Source organism: Botrytis cinerea, chromosome 3, assembly GCF_000143535.2.
Source record: "Botrytis cinerea B05.10 chromosome 3, complete sequence".
NCBI lineage: Eukaryota > Fungi > Ascomycota > Leotiomycetes > Helotiales > Sclerotiniaceae > Botrytis > Botrytis cinerea.
The window spans coordinates 495,727-512,992 of record NC_037312.1 but is presented as its reverse complement, the minus strand read 5'-3'; the positions used below and the strand labels follow the sequence as shown (position 1 = coordinate 512,992).

The 17,266-nt window shown below is 42.2% G+C and overlaps 5 protein-coding genes across 6 annotated transcripts; 3 read left to right on the top strand and 2 right to left on the bottom strand.

Moving 5' to 3' along the window:
- Window positions 1-402: 402 nt before the first annotated feature.
- BCIN_03g01530 (hypothetical protein) lies at window positions 403-3,623 on the top strand. The gene has a single exon (XM_001559309.2). It carries the CDS (start codon window positions 967-969, stop codon window positions 3,316-3,318), a length of 2,352 nt encoding a protein of 783 aa, XP_001559359.1. The 5' UTR covers window positions 403-966; the 3' UTR covers window positions 3,319-3,623.
- A 468-nt stretch (window positions 3,624-4,091) lies between these two features.
- On the top strand, window positions 4,092-6,043 carry BCIN_03g01520 (hypothetical protein). Of its 2 annotated transcripts, XM_024691759.1 has the most exons (4): window positions 4,092-4,205; window positions 4,270-4,656; window positions 4,717-5,564; window positions 5,748-6,043. In XM_024691759.1, exons 2-4 carry the CDS (start codon window positions 4,516-4,518, stop codon window positions 5,902-5,904), a joined length of 1,146 nt encoding a protein of 381 aa, XP_024547530.1. In that variant the 5' UTR covers window positions 4,092-4,205; window positions 4,270-4,515; the 3' UTR covers window positions 5,905-6,043. The 2 variants fall into 2 exon arrangements, with proteins under 2 accessions (XP_024547530.1, XP_024547531.1); XM_024691758.1 differs by lacking the exon at window positions 5,748-6,043 and having other exon boundaries at window positions 4,717-5,687.
- A 501-nt stretch (window positions 6,044-6,544) lies between these two features.
- On the bottom strand, window positions 6,545-7,700 carry BCIN_03g01510 (hypothetical protein). The gene is made up of 2 exons (XM_024691757.1): window positions 7,611-7,700; window positions 6,545-7,491 (listed from the first exon to the last, which is right to left on the bottom strand). The coding sequence occupies exon 2, from the start codon at window positions 7,257-7,259 to the stop codon at window positions 6,648-6,650; it is 612 nt and encodes a 203-aa protein (XP_024547529.1). The 5' UTR covers window positions 7,260-7,491; window positions 7,611-7,700; the 3' UTR covers window positions 6,545-6,647.
- Window positions 7,701-8,656: 956 nt separating this feature from the next.
- Window positions 8,657-10,454, bottom strand: Bcgar2. Its single transcript, XM_024691756.1, has 2 exons — window positions 9,918-10,454; window positions 8,657-9,851 (listed from the first exon to the last, which is right to left on the bottom strand). Exons 1-2 carry the CDS (start codon window positions 10,114-10,116, stop codon window positions 8,785-8,787), a joined length of 1,266 nt encoding a protein of 421 aa, XP_024547528.1. The 5' UTR covers window positions 10,117-10,454; the 3' UTR covers window positions 8,657-8,784.
- Window positions 10,455-11,492: 1,038 nt separating this feature from the next.
- On the top strand, window positions 11,493-13,032 carry Bclga1. The gene has a single exon (XM_024691755.1). The coding sequence runs from the start codon at window positions 11,861-11,863 to the stop codon at window positions 12,836-12,838; it is 978 nt and encodes a 325-aa protein (XP_024547527.1). The 5' UTR covers window positions 11,493-11,860; the 3' UTR covers window positions 12,839-13,032.
- Window positions 13,033-17,266: the final 4,234 nt, after the last annotated feature.

Genomic DNA, 17,266 nt, shown 5'->3' with positions numbered 1-17,266 from the left:
CTCTTTTGAAATGAGATTATGTACTCCGCAGGCAGTTTCCAGTAGGTGGGGTGGAATGAAGAAAGAAAGGGCTGATAAACATAATCAAGGGTTTTCCGGTGCTATTTACCATGCATTTTGACAGATCAACAGGGGGTTTAGTGCAGCCTTTATGGGGCTCCCAGGTGCGATAGGCTCTTCTCCGAAGCCCAAAACGCTATCTCCGCCTCAATCAGTTGCAACGGTACCTAAGTAGTCAAAGCTTGGTAACTCTTTTCAGATATGTCGATTAGAGATTGGTAATGTACCACATGTGTGAAGTAGAATGGTATGATAATGACGGTAATTCCGACAATTGTCGATTCAGATATGAGTGTTAGCACTATGATAAATTATTGGCCAAGCCCTACCGAATCGTTTGACGTCAAGTTGAAAAGCAATACATCTCTTACTTGGTATAACCCTACAAACCACCTAGACGCTTCATTCCTAGACCCTTTTGGTAACGAAACCAGGTATCGGCCACGGAAAAATCGATTAGTACCTCGTACAAAGCCGCAAAAGCCGTGTTTTGTTTTGTGGCATTCTAGCCATCTGTCTTCCCGGGTCCCTTCAGGTGGGGCTTGGTTGGGGTAGACCCCTTGGCACCCAAAACACATTAATTGTGCCGCCCGTGCACAAATAAAGAATACTAGAGATCTGCTCGCACTTTTGACACCGCAAATCATACAAACTCCACATTCTGTACATACAGGATTGGCATCCTCTATCCTCATATCTTGAGACTTTCGACTTTCCTAAGACTGACCTTAGGAGGTACTCGTTGACCATTGATCACGAGCAACAGCCTTCTGCTGGGTTTCGGGGCCACCTGCCATCAAATCTCAGTTGGTGCTGTGCCGCATATACATCCAACTAGCCAACATCACTTCTCCAGCGCGTCTCCTCTCCGTCTCTCTACTTGATACCCATCACATTGCTCCCAAAATGTTCACCACTTTCGTGAGCATGCCTTCCACTACGCCCAGTACTTCTGCATCCCCAGAGCCTCCTCCACGGCCCCGTCCACGTCAAAAACGAAGTCAAGTGGCCAAAGCGTGCGATTGGTGTCGAGTTCATCGGATAAAATGCGACAATGATCATCCGTGTAACAACTGCAAAACCCGGGGCGGCAACTGCAGCAATAGTGGTGCTCTGAAGTCGGCAACACTTCCACATGCATATCGTGAGATTGAACGCCTTAAGCAAAAAGTTCAGGAACTTGAGAAAGAACTCGAAAAAGAGCGCTCAAGCGATAGCAAACAAAATATGCAAATGCTTCCTCCACATGGAATTCCTTCACCGCCCAACAGTATAGGGAGTTCTCGATCCGGACATGACACTGGCTTGAGCGGTATGAGTGGCTTGGCTGTCATGAGCGGCCTTGAATTCGACGCAAACTCTATCAAGAGAGAATGGGAAGGCATTCACATTAGCACCGCGCGTTCCCCACAAAAGACGTGGTATGGCTCAGCATCGCTGTACTATTTCATCGGGCGCCTCAACACTTTCTTGACCGCTTCACTACATCAAAAACATTCTGCTCATGCCATGTTACCGAACTCGGCGAGTAAGGTACTCGATGGGCCGACTACTGCAGATACATCAGACAACAAGAATGGGATGATGGTCCCTATAGAAGACCCCCTCAATGTCGGTGACTATCTTTCACCAACACAAGAAGAGTACTTTCTTGGACTCTTTTGGCAATCATACTATACCTCAAATCCCATTATCGATGAACAAGAATTCAAAGAGCATTACCAGTCGTTATGGATGAATTCAGACAAAGAGAGAAAACCTTCCGCGCTGGTCGATATTATCCTGGCAATGTGCATGCAATATGGCATGTCTTTTCTGCCCAATGTAACACGTGCACATAATCCCGGCTCGAGAGCTAATGTGAACGTCAATGACGCAACGATCGCTGGCAGATGGCATTACCGACGTTGTCAATCTCTACTAGCGGCCGATCTAGAAGCACCCACAATAGCTACTCTCCAATGTCATATTCTCTGCTCCATATACCTCTGCTGTGGATCATTTCAAAATATGGCAGATAGCGCTTGCAGCGCTGCTGTACGAACAGCCTATATGCTTGGCTTACATGTCGAGCCCCCCCAAGAAATGCCAAGAAAGGAAAGAGAATTGCGGAAACGCATGTGGTGGACACTTTACGTTTTGGAGAGTAAAATGAGCATGAAACTCGGCCGTCCTTTTTTGGTCCATGAGTGTAATACTACATGCACGCTTCCAACAGATGACCGCGATGTTGCTATTGCCGCAGGGCAAAGCTTTGCACCTCTCGGTGACAACGTTACCTGGTTGACTTGGAATCTTCACAATACGAAACTGTTGCTTGTTGCTCGATCGGCCTACTCTGCTTTCTACGATACCCCAGTCCCTAATACAGTCAGCGTAAGAGGAACTATCTGGGATGACTTGCAAACTCTCGGTACCTATGCAGATATGCTGGAGCCACACTTAGAGCGGATGGACGAATGGCTCAGGGGTGTACCCATGGCACTCAAGACTGATCGTCTCAACGGTGGATCCCCCTTTTCCACAGACCTATCACACATCAATATTGAGCCATTTGCACCACTGTGGCTTCAAAGACAACGACTCCTCCTGGAACTTATGTACCACAACCTTAGCACCAACCTCTGCCGTCCATTCATCATCTTCAATCCAGGAAGCACACCCACTGCTCTCTCAGAACAAATCGCACTTAAATGTGTCGGCCATGCTATGCAATTAACGCACATCATGCATCATGTAATCTTGTCGACATCCATCCTAGCAGGCTGGCAGGAATCTTTCCAATGGCAGTGGAACTGTGCAATGACTCTGGTCGGTTATATATTCGCATATCCTCAAGGCACACAGACTCGAGCAGCAAGAGGTGCTCTCGACCTCGCCATCGCTGTCTTCGATAACTTTGGGAACAATTTCGCCCAAGCTGCCAGCGCTGCTAATGTCATGACTGAACTCAGTGCTAAAGTCGATATCCGTCTTGCGCAGACTTATGAGAAGCAAATGATGGCGCAGCAGTCGAAAGTCATGACAAAGCCCGATGAAGTGCAATCTGTCATGAGTGCAGGAGACTCGGGTTATGAGAGTCTTCTCGATGACAGCTTCACTGGCATGCAAGGTGTAGATTCGTTATCTTTCGATAACGAGACGAATGCAGAAATACAAGATATCCTGGCTCAGTCTATTGATATGACATTTCCAGCAGATTCATATACAGACTTCGAGATGTTATGGGCGAATATGGGGACGATATTTCCGGAATAATAATGATGATGATGATGATCAACAAGAGACATGGTTTTAAGGCGTACTTTTTCTTTATGTTTCGTTCCATTCTATTACTATAGTTTTCTCAAATTCAATATCGGGTTGGCAATGGTATGGCAATATGCACATCATGGTAAACGCATATGGGCGGTAGCTGTATTGGGAAACAATATCGTGGAGTAGCGAGATTATCCTTCGGTAGTTACTTATGTATCAGCAATAATTGTTCGTATAGAATTAATGCTTTAACCACTTGGATATTATCTATTTGTCCAGTGCAACAACACGAATGAACTATGACAAAGAGATTACTCCATGACCATTTATAATCATAAAGTCAGAGCCAATTGTGGAGGACTATTATTCTCGTAGCTTCCAAGTGCAGCAATCCACAGCTATGTGATATCGACTTTGGGTGTTAAGACAGCAAAATTCGACCCTTGGCTTGAGGCCGGGAGTGTTGCCGAGAAGCCTTCGGCGCATGAGCGTGTAATCTAATTGGCTCATAGTAAGACATGAAAATCGTGGGGTAGCACATTTGATTATTCTATATCTAACTCCGATACTCCAGAAATGCATTTGTAGATTAACACCGCATTGTGAAAATTTTGATTGATAATACCCAATAATCCGTTGACTTACCTTATCATCCAACAGTTGGTCACCAACATCGCTTACATGGCTCAGCCCTAATGGGGACTCCGGAGATTAGACCCTAGTAGATTTTGTTTCGGGTTTAGTCATGAGCCTAAAGAACATGGGTCCCACTCGGACATAAAGCAAAGAATGTCCACAATTTGCCTTCCGGATTCTCCTTCAAGATCATGTAATCCTGAGAGACATCCGTCGGATGTGAATCGGTAACTTTGATTACGAACAATCCCGTGAGTACATGCGCTTGTGCACCTCACCGATGGACATTGTCACTAATCAGCAACCAATGCACAGAATTTTGGGCCGGATGGTGCCTGGACCCAAACATGGAGGAGCGGCCCTGAGTTCAAAGATTATATAATGGGAGTAAAAATCCATAGCAAACATATCTTATTCCATATCAAATCAACTTCCTCTTCTACTCTTCTCTCCAACTTCTCAAGACACTCAAAAACGTCTATAACTTTACTTGAAATTCCAACTCTTCAAATCCATCCTCAAACCATCTATTTCTTCCTATAACACAATCAACCAATCAACATGCCTACCTTCACAGTTTTCAAGGGCAGAGCAGATGGTACTCCCATCAAGAGCACCACCACTAAGCCTGAAGAGCTCAAAGGTGACAGTGTTTTGGTAAAAATTACCGCTTCTGGTGTTTGCGGAACAGATCTTCACTACGTTAGTCTCTACTCCATCGCCATCTTTTTGTCATCTGTTCTATAGCTAACCCCCATCTAGAAAGGTGCCGACATGGTTCTTGGCCACGAAGGTGTTGGAATTGTTGAATCCGTTGGCCCTGATGCCAAGTATCTTAAGAAAGGAGACCGTGTTGGATGGGGTTACGAGCACGATTCTTGTGGCCACTGCAACGAATGTCTTACTGGAAACGAAGTTTTCTGCCCAGAACGTGCTCTTTACGGATATGCCAATCTTGATCAAGGATCATTTGCTTCCCACGCTATCTGGCGTGAAGCCTTCCTTTTCCCCACACCGGCCTCCATCCCTGATGAGTTTGCCGCTCCTTTACAATGTGGAGGTGCTACCACATTCTCTGCCCTCCAGGGTATCAAGAGCACTGATGTTGTTGCTGTGATGGGTGTCGGTGGATTGGGACATTTGGCTATTCAATTTGCCGCCAAGATGGGTTGCAGAGTTGTTGTATTGAGTAGCTCAGACAAGAAGAAGGCTGAAGCCATCAAGCTCGGTGCACACGAATTCATCGCTACCAAAGACGCTAAGGAACTCAAAGTTTCTAAGCCAATCAACCGTCTCCTCGTTACCACTGCCGCTCAACCAAACTGGGAACTTATCCTTCCAATCATGGCACCCCGCTCCACCATCTACCCCTTGACAGTTTCCTTCCAGAACCTCGAGATCCCATACATGCCATTCCTTGTCGCTGGTATCAACATTCAAGGAAACCTTGTCGCAAACAGAAGTGCACACAAGCAAATGTTGGACTTTGCTGCATTCCATGAAATTAAACCAATCGTTCAAACTTTCCCTATGACGGAGTCAGGTATCGCGGAGGCAATGGATAAGTTGGACAAAGGACAAGTTTACTATAGGGCTGTTCTCTTGGCGCAGTAAGTGGAGCGCTTTGACTTTTATTACTGTTGATAAAGGAGTGAATGGATGATTTGGGTGGGGAAATGCAATGATTGTACAAAAGCAAGAAAGATAGAAATACAAGATGATCCTACATTATATGGTCTTCTAGCTCAGATACTTGTGAACTTGTGACTAACGATACTCTTTTCTCTTCATAGAATCATCGAGAAAGTCCTTCCTGGTGCCTCTCGATCATCCTCATCTTCATCCACTACCCTCCGCAGTCGATTCACTTATAAGACTTGGTTAACTTCCATTCTTTCCTCTTGCTCACCCAAAAGCAAGAAAGCGAAGAAGAGTGTCGAGAAGAAATGAGTTCGCTTGACACATTTTTATTTCAAATTTTTTTAGGTGAAGATAATTGTTGGGATACGGAAGAAGTACAGTTTGTTGTAGATACACTTAATACCCCAGGTTGAATGTTTTGCTTTGTAGTAGATAAATCATTAAGACATAATAGAAATCTTTTCCTTGTATTTCGAGTGATGTTCTTTTCTTGGCAGCTCCTTCATCAAGAAAGCAAACTCTGTAATCTCAGCGTAAAGTGATGGGCTGACCTGTATCTTGATACTGGCTGTGAGCATTCTACTAGCACTCCCTATGAGGTCGCCTCAGACAAAAAAGACACTCACATATGCACTAAACTGACAGATTAAGCTCGAGGCGAAGGACTTGCTTATACCTTGGTATCTCCAGGGACAATAACAAAAAGTGATTTCAATAACCAAGTCAAACTATACAGACATTCTTTTCATGTTTCCTTTATTTCAAACACCTGTTCTTTGATATCACGTCTATTCAAATCTGTTGGAATACTGAAACACCTGAACGCAGTTCATTAAGTCTCGCCACAACATCAAAGAAGAAAACGAGCAACACGAATAGTAATTTTTATAGACTCCAGCAGACGAAAATCTCAATCTAGGACGTAATCTCATGCTTGAAAACCTGCAAATGAGTTCCCACAAAAGCCACATACTGAACCATATCTACTAAAACACCTTGTTGAAGTGCAGAATTTATCAAGTCTCTGTCTACGTTCCCCATGAAAACTTCTTCTATTTTCTAATAGCTGAAGTAACTTTAACTTTGACGTTGGGTATGTCAAAAGTATCAATGTCCTGGTAGAAACTTTCGTTCAATATTCCTTGAATCCGGTATAAACTATCTTTGACGGGAAATTTTCTACCTTGAAACTCCAATGGTTCCTTTTTATTGCTCCAGTCATATCCTCCTTCTTGTCTGACCTCCCATCGCTCCTGTAATTCTGAATCGTTGCCAACGCTTCTTGTTTTCAGGGGAGAACCAATGATGATAGTCAATGTCCGCATTGGCGAACAACTGAACATGTTACCTAGAATTGGAAGATTATGCTTCCAAATTTTTGACTCTGCTACGGCAAAATTCCCGACGTCAATTCTGTAACAAGGTGGCAGGTCATGCAATTCAAACTCAGTAAGTCTGCCAACAGGTTCTGTCTTGACCGAAATTTCTTGATCGGGTGGAATGTATAGTACATCATGTTCTGGGTCGAAAGGACATGGAAATAAGGGATATCCTCCAACTTCCTCAACCAAAACCCCCATTTCATGAGCCCATTTGACATTAATTCGGTGAGCCTTGTAGCTGACCGACACCAAGGTCGCCTCTATTTGGCCATCGACTAACATTTCCTCAAAAAAATTGTGGAAGCAAATTCTCCATTTCATCCTACGAACGATACTGGTAGTCAGATTCCGAAAGAAAAATAGGGTGCCAAAATCCTCTTTTGAATTGGTATAAAGCTGGTTCGATAGTATCCGGCAATGCATCACGCCATATTTGACTCCGTAACTCTATAGCAAGGCTCATGAATCGAGGGAAGGTAGTAGCTGCAGTTACCGATGTACCCACCATAGTCTTCTGAACGTTAAGTCAGTGTGTGTTCTGAATCCTCTACTCAGAATGAAGTGAAATGTATGTATTCATTGATCTAAAATCAAAGCAATTATTGTGGCATATGAGGAACGGGAGGAACGTACACCTTGCTCGCCCATTACTCCACCTAATAGCAATCTTATTTGCAGTACAAATCGTAACGATAAACGAGACTCAATTTTGTGGGTGCAAACTGTGAAGTTTGATGTTGAATAATAATTTGAAGTTATTTTTTGTCTTGACGACTGGTATGAGTGTAATGAGAAGCTCCAGATCAATACTTCGAAGAAGAAGTAACGTCCTTTGAAAGTAAACAAACACAAGATTCACAAGCAAAAGTATACGAGAAAATATTGAGGGTTAGCACTTGCTGCAGTCTTCTCGCTCTGCAACGTACGTGTGACTTTAGTATCTGCCTACCAAGTTGGCGAGGAAGCTGCTGTACACTTTCGATTAAGAAAATGTCTTATTGAAAATCATACCACTTCATAGAACAGAGTGTCAGAAGGGGTTTTCATCATGCAAGGGGGTCCTCCAGGTAGCCAACGGGCGAGTCGGAGAAACTACATGAATTATTTGCACCAAAATTACTGGCACCAAAACAAGATGGACATCTAAAGTGTAAAGCCGGAGGTCAAGTTTTAAATGGCCAGTTCAGCGGCGGACATACGTCTTCATTCAAGAACCGTGGAAAATTTCTCGAAGGGAAGTGCATCGACACATCAGCACCATGATACGAAAGTTACTTCTTCGTTATATTGATACCAATCACGACTTGCTATTTATGTAATCCTGTTGAAAATATCAAGCGGTCAATTGGTTGAAGATGTTTTGTAGTGGTATACTAAAGTCATTCAAAACGTTGAGAATTACGCAGATGTGAATGTAGACAATCGGGATTACGGACCATCATGAGGAAGTTGAAATCCAGGTGTTCCAGAAAACCCTCGCTGAGATCATGACCATGAATTGCGCAGGGGAATGATGGGCTATCATACTTATCATTTGTTATGTGTAGTTATTCAGTAGAGGGTTTGGCTCTGCCCGCGTGCGATCAAGGTACTTGAGGCTTCGAGTCCCATCAAATGTCTATAAGGAGAAAACAATTTCAGTAACTCCGTCGAGAGCAAAGCATTAGAGAGAAGCATAGTGAAACAGATAGCGACATATTTTAGTATAAAAATGAAGCATTAAAGTGATCATAATAATTTCATTCATTGACTGCACCTTGCAGTGATGTTCATTAAACACCCAGATATTAACCGTCGCTCCTTTTCCTTAAACAAGAGACCAAACACCATTCTCGACCTTAATTTCCACCTCTCTGTTCTCATCTAAAGCTCTTCTCCCAGCTTCCAAGATAGCGGTTGTACCGACAGTATTACCTAAGGTGGGTAATCCTCTATCATCCAAGACCTTGACGGCAGAAACACCATCTCTATTGACTAATCTGCATCCATCGACAAATTTCTCGAAACTGACATATCCATATCCTGTCTGTCCAGCGAAGTTGCCCTCCTCATCTGGTGCATAACGCATGTAGAATGGGTTATACCACATCAATTGACCGACTTTGTCATCTGCAACATCGTATCCTCTCTTGGCTTGATCAATGCGGATTTCTCCTCCACTGGCCATGTAGTGGAAATATTGATTTGAGTGAACACCAGCTTTTTGTGGCGCAGTCCAGGATGCAGTATATACACCGGTGGCTCTCTTGTTTGGGTCATCCTTCTTCACCCAATGCACAAGTAAAGAAATAGTATCCTCTGTAATTGGATCACAACCCAATCCAACAGCCGTTCCCTTACTAGCACTCGCTGAGACCTTGACTGGCAAAAATCCCTGCTGTGAAACCATTGACTCGCAAATATCGATGTGATGCGAATTCAGGTAATAACTAATATCCGAATCTACACCAGCCCAAGCCTTGAAAGTCTCCAATTGTGATTTGGGTTGACTCATATAACTGTAAAAGTAATTGAAATCACCTAATCCCAAACTCTTGTGTCTAGCATCGGAGTACGCGGGATCGAATCGTTTGTGATGCTCAATGTATACGAAGACACCATTCTTTTTGGCAGCTTCAAGAAGCTCGAGATGCTGAGAAAGAATTTTGACTGCGGGCTTGGTGATTAAAACGTGGATTTTACGTTCAATAGCGTAGAGAGCAATGGGGTAATGGGTTGTGTCGGGAGTAAAGATTGTGATGGCATCACCTGGGGAAAGCGCATCGATAGCAGTTTTGTAGGCTGCTGGATCTGTTTTGTCATTCGCTGGGAAGGAATCGAAGGATGTGTCGAGATTGTTGTAAACTTGGGAAATATTTTTGTTAAGATGTTCACCTGGTAAGTTCTGTCAGTAGGTGATGCAAGGAGTGCGGTACCCAATCAGATGGAGGCGAGACAAACGGATAGCTGGGAATTTTCCTCCAGATGTGCCAACCATAGACAATTTATCAACCTTTCCACGTCTTCGCAGATCGAACAATGAAAGTCCTACAACTCCAACTTTCTTATCTGATCCTGAAGCTCCACCTCCTACGAATCCGGTGGTATATTCACCGGTTCCCACCATAAGGACATTGAGGGGTTTCAAATCTGAAGCCATGATGATAGTGTGAATTGTATTTGAAATTTTGAAAGGATAAAGAGCAAGTAGAGATTTACCCAAAGTCAATTGAGATGCAAGTGAATAGAGAGCTTAAGATAGTGGGGGATGATGTCGACTTCATAGTGAAAGTGGTGGTACAATTACTCTTAGCTTCCAAGCATTAATTTGTTTAACCATGAAGGAAAGAATCACCGTGGAACAAATTGTTGGATCACGAGTTTTGGCGGAGAATTTGAGGGGTCGATATCGGTGTTGTTCGCTGCTTAATTATCCGGGGCTAAAAAGCGAGAAAAATTGCGGGATGAAGGGGTTGGCTCGGATATCTAGAGAGATCCTTGATGAGACTCTACATGGAAGAAAAGTCGACACTTTTTGGGAGAGTAACTCTTCTATAGTCTTGGATATTATCTTAATTAAGCATTTCTGCACTGTTGTGTTACATTTCAGGAACAACTACCACCATTTCTCACCTCCTCGAGTTGATGAATTTCATACCTATCAGGAACATCATCATATAACCGTTCTCCAATCATTCAAGACTTCTACCCCGCGATCTTGGTTTCATAGGTAAGAATCTTGTGTTCCCATCGTTATTTGTAAATATTTTCTGCATACTTTCTCTTAGTCTTGGGATTAGACGGATCATATTGCATGATAGAGCCTCAACGTCTGGCTAGATTGTATATCATCTTAAGACAATCCACAATAACATTTGATCATGAGGTTTTTTTCCCCATTCTATACCCAGAAATATCTTCTCCCACTCCCCAAGTTTGCCCCGCATTCCTTTTTAGTAGCCTGAACTAATTTCAAATTGGCCACAACTCTACCCCACGCCCTTGGCATCATCAGAAAGCTTATTGGTGGAAAAATAGTTTCCAGCTTCAACGACACTCAGAATGTTGAATCGACAATTTTAGTCCACATGTATCGAACAACGCTCAATCACTACCATCAATTGGAACACTTCTGAATGGCTCAGACGGCATTGATCATATCATATTGATTGTCATTTTAACATGCATAAATCTATTACAGTAAACCGTTAGTCATGGGATGTGCCGTGCATCATCGTCTAGACAGCCACGAAACGATCAACAAGAATAATATGTACAAAGATACATACATGGCAACTGGAAAAACGACCAGATGCCAATTCAAGAACATTGCTATCTACACCCTGAAACGAAAATCTTTGAAAGTCATGAATCCCTTCTACTCCAACCCACTTTTTCTTGAAACTTTTGCGAATTATCGCTCTCATTACATGGTTGACATGCAAATCGGAAGAAATCTTATACGGGGAAGTTCAAAACTCCCCCCACTACTTCCACAATTTTAGATCATAATTCGAGAAACTACCAGGGAAGCCCGGCACACTATTCCAGGCTCGAGCTTCATGGACCTCCTAGATTCGGCATGTTGATGGAAAACAACTCAATCTTATTTTTAATACCATTCACAAAAAGATAGGTCACCGGTCCTCGGACTAATTTAGTATACATTTCTGTCAAGTCATTCAGAGGATTGCTCATCATTTTTTGCTGCCAGCATATACATAAGATACTCCTTCCTACTTCCGTCTTTCATCCTCTTCTTCTTTCTCTCTTCATACTACCTTACATATTATATACCCTCTTGAAGATACATCTTTTCTCTTCTATAATTGAGTTCTCAATATCTCGCGTTCAACCCCAAACCCCCACTTTCTCTTCATCTACACATACATATAATCATAACAATGGCGGCAACCAACGGTTCCAACGGTCACGCTACACGCAGACCTCTCAAAGATGGAATCTACGCTCCAACTATGACATTTTTTGTTCCTGAGACTGAAGAACTTGACATCCCCACCATTAAGAAGCATGCCGTTCGTCTCGCCGAAGCCGGTCTCGTGGGCCTTGTCACCATGGGATCAAACGGTGAGGCCGTTCATCTCTCCCGTGCCGAAAAACAATCCGTCACACGTGCTACTCGTGAAGCTCTCGATGCAGCGGGCTTCGATCAAGTTCCCATTATTGTCGGAGCGACCGAAGGGTCCGTTCGCGGTACCATCGAGCTCATCAAAGAATCACAAGAAGCGGGTGGAGAATACGTTCTGTTGTTACCCCCTTCTTATTTCCGTGGTCTTATGGATGAAGATTCTGTCTACAACTATTTCATTCAAGTAGCTGATCAATCACCTTTACCTATTATCCTATACAACTACCCAGGCGCTGTTGCTGGCATTGATATGGATTCCGATCTTTTGATCCGTCTCGCCAAACACCGCAACATCATCGGTACCAAATTCACCTGTGGTAGCACTGGAAAACTTACCAGAGTTGCCTTGGCTACCAATGCCAAGACTGTCTTCTCAGAAGGTTCTGGCTATATGGCTTTCGGTGGTATTTGTGATTTCACTGCTCAAACTTTGGTTTCCGGTGGCTCTGGCATTATTGCCGGTGGTGCAAATGTCATGCCAAAGGTCTGCGTCAAGGTTTGGGAATTGTACAGAGAGGGAAAGAGAGATGAGGCTTTTGAGTTGCAGAAGGTTTTGAGTAAGGGTGATTGGGTCCTTACCAAGGCTGCTATTGCTGGTACCAAGAGTGCCATTCAAAGCTACTATGGATATGGAGGATACCCAAGATCACCTTTGAAGAAATTAGATGAGGTTAAAACAAGTGCTATTAAGGATGGAATTGATGAGGTTATGAAGGTTGAGTTCAGCTTATAGATGAATTTGATGGAAGTTGTGGTTGTTGCATCTGATAGATGAAAGTTTGGGATGAAAACACGGCTTATGTTTGGACAATCGGCTGAGAACTACTACTCGCCAGTATATAATGTGTATGCATAGTGCATACCTGGCCATCGCCACATATGATGGGATGAACTTTAGATCAGAATTAAGGAGTTTTTGATTTTCCATCTGACTGTTTTTTCGCCGTTTATTCGTGATCTGAAATATCTTGTCTTGTTGTCATTCGTACACGTTATGCAGCCTATTTCATATTCGTTGTCCACGTTCTCTTTTTGTCTTTAGGTATTCGACTTTCTTTCTCAATACCTTTAATACATTTCAGAACAAAGTTGACAATCAGGAGCTGAAATATGCTCTTGGCACTCTAATTTATCCCCTTAGTACCATGTGAGTTCCATATTTTCTCGATACATGTATTGTTACAATTTCCCTCTTCAGGGGGTATTTATAGATAACCCGCTATCTCCCAATTTCCTGAATATTGCTACAACTACTGTTGCGTCATCCTTACAAATTCACATGTCTCAACAGCTTTTCTGTCTCCGCTTTCTTAATTCTAGGAATCAGATCTCTTCAATTCACTTATTATCCCTCTCTACATCTTCAACCTTTTTGTGGTTGAGATTGTTGAGTTTATCTCGAGTAATCGTGTTGAGAATCTGCCATATTTCCTTTTCATGGTCAAATTTTCTGCTATGATATCGGAATTGACTTTGATAGTTCACTGCATGAGTCTAGCTAATGCCGAAAATCTATGGGGACATACATTATGTGGTATATACTTTATATGTGCTGTGGAATATCAATGTAGTAGAGATAAATACTTAAATACTTAGTTCTTATGATTTTAACTGACTTATGGCCTCTGTAGTTGTGCGCTGAGAATATAGAAGTATTTTGAGGAAAGTGATGGGTTGATTGGAATAATCGAAATCAAGTCAAGATACTGGGGTATATGAGAGTTGGAGAGACTCTCAATGAGTATACGAGGGATTCCAAGGATAAAAATCTCGGGAATTTAAAAGTAAGTCATCAACACATCTTCTAATATGAGTGATAATTCCATGGAGGTAGAAATTTTGGAGTTGCGGTGGACAGAAGATTCTACGTTTACTGAGCCAAGATGGGAGAGTACTCGTCTTAACGACAATAAAACACAGTATGGCAGTGAGAATTTTTACACGCCAAATACTTACACGTTGATGTGTCATTAAATGGTGATATTGACAGTAGAAAACAATTGATTATTCCACTGAAACCAACATCCCATTGGCTTGATGAAAATCAAAGTTTAGTCCTAATTTTTTAAGAGTGTTCTTCCCAGAAGCTCTCGCCAATATATTTGTCGAGATCGCTACTTGCATGCTCTGTATTCTTAATAGATTGTATTTGAGCATCTTTTTATAGATGTCTAGTTAAAAAAAATACTCGTTAGCTAGTAGGTCGAAAGCCTGCTAAGTTATGACGAGAAAATCCTTGAGGAGAAGAGACATCTATTGAGGTCATCTTATTCGCTCTGTCTATTGAAAGTACATGTTCACCCGTCAAAGTTATTCCGATAGAACTGTAAGCCGCTCATGTCAGTAAGTTAATGGGTGTAGGGATATTGATCATGTGATCATACAGAGGGTGCTGTATTAGGTAGCGCAGGCACTAGCTCCTACCTATCACCAAGTTGATACCAACAATGGGGGCTCGAGGTGGTTTGAATCCTCAAATAAATTGTTGATCATGAATAGACTCGACTCCGTTACGTCGTGGTAGTGAGGTACATGAGGCAAATATTTGGGCCATAACATATCGCTAGAAGATGGTAGCACTTACAATAGCTCTGTGTGCCTTTATCACTTCCATTTCCGTAGTTTTAAAGATAGTTCAATGCAATCAATTCACATAGTCAATATTACATTCATTCTACTGGTGTGCTTTCTCTTTCCACGAACACATGTTATGATAGATAAGTACAATGATTAAACTGCAATACTCCAGAAGCTAGCTAACAAATTTTTAAGAAATCCTATGTGAGACTCCGGACAGGTCCGCATCCGACCGTCAAATAAGAAATTGTGATGCAGATCCATAGAACCATGTAGACTGACGACAATGATCGTTTATAGCGGGTGAAAGTCTTAGAAAAGTTTATGGTTGCGCACTTATTATTAAGGCTGTGGTTTTCGAATGGCAGTGGGCTCATCCTATGCTGATTGAAGGCGGGCCTCCTCAAATTTGCGACAAGCCACACGGAATGACAACTCGTAGCCAATGTCATACTTTTCATCGGTAGTCTTTTTTTTTTTTTTTAAAAAAAAATTTGATAGCCTAGCTGCATTCTTCGACCGCGACATTCCATATTAGTCAGATCGGCAGCAGCCTTGTAGTAACGCGCATAATCATCATCCCCATTCCCTGTGCGTTCATAACTCATAACCTCGAGTTTCCATCCAAGTTCCCGTGACTGGTCCATCAAGTCCTGGCACTCATAGAAAGATTCCTTATTAGGGACTTGGATATGAATGAAGATTTCCCTCAAGAACGGCATGGCCTGTAATTGCTCGTTCAGTCAGCCTAGATCGATCACTTCATTTTAAAGTGAATCAGGATCAGTTAAAGCATTAGCAAGAACGTGTAATACATTCAATTCAATTCTGAGAGTCACGAGTCCTATACATTGGTTGCGAATGTACTTCAACATTCCAACAGAACTATCATCTGCCTTGCCAACTTGTCTTGGGGAGGAGAAATATGGAGGGTTAAAGCTGGAAAAGTTGAAAGCGAGGTGACGAAGAAGCTTTGCGTTAGGAGTGCCGATTTTTTTTTAAAAAAAAAGTAAGCAAAAGCAGCGTCGGTACTGGGTAGATATCGATAGCGACCTCCTTATTCATACCGCTAGGGCGAATCCACAAATTCATAATGACAACACTTGAACCTCCAACAACAATAACAAAGCCCCAGATAAGTGATCTTTCCCTATAGCTTCTGTAACTCCATGTTCCCAATCAGTAGACTTGAATTTCTAAGCTCGAAAAATAATCATGTTACAAACATCCCTTAGCAGTATTTTCTGAGATTATACACTAACTGTAAACAATTAAGACTTATATACAACATTATTAAATTCTTTTACATATTTGTTATGAGTTTGAAGGGCAGATAGGAGGTGAATGGAGAGTGAGAGGGTAAATACAGAGTCGGCGGGGAAGGGGGGTGAGAGGGGAAGAGAAATAGAGAAGTAGATAGAGTAATAGATAGAGATGGAGAAATGATAGTAGAGGATGAAAATTTTACCTTTACGATTATATGAGAAGTGTAAAACTTCACTCAAGCCAAACCATAGAATATGTCCACAAAACACAAGAATGATCTTACACCCCTAAATATCATGATAGCTCAGATGCCTTTGAACTTCTCACCCAAAAGAAAGTATATTCCACACATCAATCTACTAATAAATTACCGGAAAACGAGGCTATCCCTCAGGATCCAGACTTGATTTCAACACTGTACACTAGCACAACTCTCGACAAACGAACAAACATGCCAACTTAATTTGACTCCCCTTCGGTAAAGATACCTTCAAGCGTGATCATGATCTATGATCAATCACAACAAGTATTATCGAATAAAAATAATATTCAACGTGTGACAGAGAAGAAAGGACCGGGCATCGACAACATAAATTTTCACTTCTCCACTCAAGGTTTGCCGTCTCCGTAATGTCGATTCTCTACTATCTAATAACTTATATCCAGATACCGTGATCTATAGATCGAGGAGCAATGGAAAAACTAAACAATACCGCAGTCATCGGCCTCATGTTGTTTGTCTATATTTTGTTAGAATAATGGATATGAAAATTACACAGGTGATTTAGTAAGATGCTCATCCAGGCTAACTGCGATCCGGAAATTCTGCGCGAGTATGTGCAGAGTAGATCAGGCTATCGGGGAACACAAATGAGAGTCGATAGCATTGTTCGTAGAAGAGTGAATACAGGAGATTAACCTGTTATTTATGGTGAAGATGCTAAAGCGAGATAATGTCATTCATGCGATCAATCTCTACTCCTCTCCACCTATCCAATCTTCCAACTTTGGCTCTCACTCTCAAGACGAGCGATGTGAGCCAATTTAAGCGAGAAATATAAAGATGGCGAGATGAATACAACAGGAAAGCTGAGGGAAAAGAGTAAATAAAAGACTCCGGAGTAATATTTTACGATGAGAGACCAGTGTCCCAAAAACAAACTATCGTGTTTATAATCCTCTCGATAATTGAGTGTTGGGGGTTGATAGTAACTTGAAGAATGAGTGAGACTGCACGTAGATGAATCAATCTATATATTCTATTTTCGACAACAAAAACACGCGGATCACTGTCGTACTTTCGATGAACACAATCCAC

What these genes read in the sequence shown, in the direction of transcription:
- BCIN_03g01530 (XM_001559309.2), top strand. Translation starts at nt 967, where the DNA reads ATGTTCACCACTTTCGTGAGCATGCCTTCCACTACGCCCAGTACTTCT.
- BCIN_03g01520 (XM_024691759.1), top strand. Translation starts at nt 4,516, where the DNA reads ATGCCTACCTTCACAGTTTTCAAGGGCAGAGCAGATGGTACTCCCATC. An exon ending in GCGGAACAGATCTTCACTAC is followed by an intron (nt 4,657 to 4,716) that starts GTTAGTCTCTAC and finishes ACCCCCATCTAG; the next exon opens with AAAGGTGCCGACATGGTTCT. An exon ending in AGGGCTGTTCTCTTGGCGCA is followed by an intron (nt 5,565 to 5,747) that starts GTAAGTGGAGCG and finishes TTCTCTTCATAG; the next exon opens with AATCATCGAGAAAGTCCTTC.
- BCIN_03g01510 (XM_024691757.1), bottom strand. Translation starts at nt 7,259, where the DNA reads ATGTTAGTCGATGGCCAAATAGAGGCGACCTTGGTGTCGGTCAGCTAC.
- Bcgar2 (XM_024691756.1), bottom strand. Translation starts at nt 10,116, where the DNA reads ATGGCTTCAGATTTGAAACCCCTCAATGTCCTTATGGTGGGAACCGGT. An exon ending in AGGAAAATTCCCAGCTATCC is followed by an intron (nt 9,852 to 9,917) that starts GTTTGTCTCGCC and finishes AGAACTTACCAG; the next exon opens with GTGAACATCTTAACAAAAAT.
- Bclga1 (XM_024691755.1), top strand. Translation starts at nt 11,861, where the DNA reads ATGGCGGCAACCAACGGTTCCAACGGTCACGCTACACGCAGACCTCTC.